The following is a 3,320-nucleotide window of genomic DNA, read 5'->3' as shown; positions in this document are numbered from 1 at the left end:
AGGGGCATCGGGACAATGAGGTTGCATGCCCTCGCGTAGCTTGCTAGTACGGCCACTCAGTTCTCCAAGCTCCCTCCCAAGCTAGACTATCCCTTGGGGAGTTGCTCATGGTTTGGGATGCCAAGCAACATTAGTATTGTTATGAAGAAATATCCCACTTTTGTTTTCAAGAACGAAAACACTTCTCCAAGGAGGGAGTAATGTGAAGCCAAGGGCTAGCGAAAAACCGGCATGGGAGCCTCTCAAAGGCTCTGTTGTGTACTGTACAAAATCATCACGAAATTTTTCTACGCTAAGGTGCAAGCCTTAGCTCCTCCTAGAGTACGTGCACACGAGATTGATGAAGAATGTGTGGGAGCGGGAAATGTGCGCGCGGTCAAGAAGTGAGAGACACACAATGTGGGTGGAGTTTAGTAGTGAGAAGGCTTTCACACGGTGGGTTTAGAAAAGGAAAATGGAAGGGTTTTTTGCTAAACTTTGGTGGTGAGTTTGGGAAAGAATTTCAAGAATGCAGGCAAGGGTGTTCCTTTAAACAAACTTTTGCAAAATAGCAAAAGTTTAGCACGACATGGAATAGTTTCACGCTTGGTATTGGTACTTGTAATAAAAGGTAAACACTTTATTTTTAGTTCCCTTTTCCTACTCATCTCACTCAAAACTTGTTGTGCGGGTCACAATCTTTTGAAAACTATTTAGTTTGGAGGTACGTCTATTATCAAGAGTACCTTTTATGAATAATTTTGTGAGTTTGAAGGTGAGTTTTCAAACCTACCGTGTAGGCTCTTTGAGCAATCTCTCATTGACTCCTTATTCTATGGATAAAAAAGAGTAGAGTTAGTAGATGGATTAGTGGTTGTCCGTAGACACTTGGCCATTACCCTAACAAAAAGCACCCGAAGAGCCCCACTAACATTCTCCATTGACTAATCATGGAAAAGTTTGACAATTTTTAAAAGAGAATACCATTAAGAGAGTGCAATCTGAACTTTTGAAGATCTAGAATAAACGCTAGGGTGTTGTTGTCACTCTCAACCCTCAAGGAGCTCGACATGGCAGGTGTAGCGCACGGCAATGCATGCAAGGGTGGTTCTCTCTCTGAATGCCTCCACGTCAAATCTCTTCGTTGGAAAGAATGCACTCTCTCCTCTCCTGCACATCTACGGTTTAGCAGAAAATGCGGCCATGGCGTTTCCAGAGTGCAAGCCACTATTAGCAGAACAGACCCGAACCCAGATGTGGTTCCTTCGTCCCCGGATGCAGGGAAGAGAAAGCACACCGACAGCATCAAGGATGAAGCGCGCAGGCACGGCTTGCTGGAGCCGCCCACCACTTTCTCAGCAAAGTATGTCCCCTTCAGTCCTTATACACCTACTGATGAATGCTATTCTTTAGATGAAATTGTCTACAGAAGCAGAGATGGTAAGCTTCTTGATGTCCAGCATGATATGGAGGCCCTGAAGAAATACGACAGTAAGTACTGGAAAAGTTTGTTTGATTCTAGGGTGGGAAAAACTACCTGGCCCTTTGGATCTGGGGTTTGGAGTAAGAAGGAATGGGTTCTTCCTGAACTCGATAATGATGACATTGTGAGTGCATTTGAGGGCAACTCCAATCTTTTTTGGGCCGAGAGATTCGGCAAGGAGATGCTTAAGATGAATGATTTGTGGGTTAAACATTGTGGTATAAGTCACACAGGTAGCTTCAAGGACCTTGGAATGACTGTGTTGGTAAGCCAAGTGAATAAGCTTATGAAGACAAATAAGAACCTGATTGGCGTTGGGTGTGCATCTACGGGAGATACGTCGGCAGCACTTTCGGCATATTGTGCGGCAGCAGGCATTCCTGCCATTGTCTTCTTGCCTGCAAACAAAATCTCCATTGCCCAACTGGTGCAGCCTATTGCTAATGGTGCCATTGTGCTTAGCCTTGACACCGACTTTGATGGGTGCATGCGTCTCATCCGAGACGTGACAGAGCAAGTTCCTATCTATCTCGCAAATTCTCTGAATAGCCTTCGTTTGGAAGGCCAGAAAACGGCTGCCATTGAAATATGCCAGCAGTTTGATTGGGAAGTTCCTGATTGGGTCATTGTGCCAGGTGGAAACCTTGGAAACATCTATGCATTCTACAAAGGCTTTGTCATGTGCAAAGAACTTGGTTTGACGGACCGGATCCCTAGATTAGTCTGTGCGCAGGCGGCGAATGCAAACCCTTTGTACCTCCACTACAAGGCAGGCTGGAAGAATTTTGAGCCAGTGAAGGCAAGTCCAACCTTTGCATCAGCTATTCAAATTGGTGATCCTGTGTCGATCGATCGTGCAGTGTATGCACTTAAAAATTCAGATGGCATTGTCGAAGAGGCAACAGAGGAGGAGCTCATGAATGCCGCGGCAGTTGCGGACTTGACAGGTATGTTTACATGTCCACACACAGGTGTTGCCTTGTCGGCTTTGATGAAGCTTCGGGAGAAGAATGTGATTGGGCCAACGGATAGGACTGTTGTGGTAAGCACGGCACATGGGTTGAAGTTTACGCAGTCGAAAATTGCCTATCATTCGAAGGAAATTACTGGAATGCAAGCAAAGTATGCAAACCCTCCTTTAGAGGTCAAAGCTGATTTGGGTTCTGTGATGGATGCTTTGAGAAGTAAACTGTCATTAGCATTGTAGGCAGGATATATTTTTTGGCCGTATTGAGCCAGCTACGTCTGGTCTCTCCTGCTTCATCCTAAGGTGTTACAATTTTCGAGGTGGAACTTGATTTGTGTTCCGCTTCATGGTCCGGCGAAGGTCTCTTGGTCAGCGTCTTGCAGGCAGCAAGTGAATTGAGTGTTGCTTTCAAAACAGGGGCTGTTGTAAGCCGCAAGAAGGTTTGACTGGTTAACTGTGGCAATCTTTTTGAAGATGATAATCACAATGTTTGTGCTCTCTCTCCCTCTCTCACATGTGCGTGTGTAAGCACATTAACCTTAAGGAAATTGAGGTGTAGGGGTGTGCTTTGTTTCTAGGGGGGTGTGTAATTTTTATGTTTGTGTATCACAAGTTTAATTTACAAGCTCTGGTTGTCTAAATGAAGGTACAAAATGCCTTCTGTAAATGCGTGCACCATTTTTCTCAACACCTGTTTGTTTGAAGATGAGCCTGGCTTTTTGGCTAGTTTTAACAAGCCTTAGGGAAGAAACTTCAGCATCTCCTAATGTTGTGACACATGTACCTCAAGTGGGGCTTCAAAGTATTGAGGACTACAGGAGATCTTGGGTCTTCACATTCAGAGCTATCTTCCAAGTTTCCATTTGCATTTTTGGGTTTTCTTATCACTTT

At 44.8% G+C, this 3,320-nt stretch overlaps 1 protein-coding gene across 1 annotated transcript; it reads left to right on the top strand.

Moving 5' to 3' along the window:
• The first annotated feature begins 985 nt into the window (after positions 1-985).
• On the top strand, positions 986-2,931 carry LOC147462742 (threonine synthase, chloroplastic-like). Its single transcript, XM_086485265.1, has one exon. The coding sequence runs from the start codon at positions 1,050-1,052 to the stop codon at positions 2,667-2,669; it is 1,620 nt and encodes a 539-aa protein (XP_086341391.1). The 5' UTR covers positions 986-1,049; the 3' UTR covers positions 2,670-2,931.
• The last annotated feature ends 389 nt before the right edge of the window (positions 2,932-3,320 follow it).

Source organism: Adiantum capillus-veneris, chromosome 2 (genome assembly GCF_014529385.1).
Source record: "Adiantum capillus-veneris isolate H3 chromosome 2, ASM1452938v2, whole genome shotgun sequence".
NCBI lineage: Eukaryota > Viridiplantae > Streptophyta > Polypodiopsida > Polypodiales > Pteridaceae > Adiantum > Adiantum capillus-veneris.
The sequence above is the reverse complement of the archived record's forward strand: the minus strand, read 5'-3'. Positions and strand labels throughout refer to the sequence as shown.

Bases quoted from the DNA above. Each gene is read 5' to 3' on its own strand.
- LOC147462742 (XM_086485265.1), top strand. From the start codon at position 1,050: ATGGCAGGTGTAGCGCACGGCAATGCATGCAAGGGTGGTTCTCTCTCT.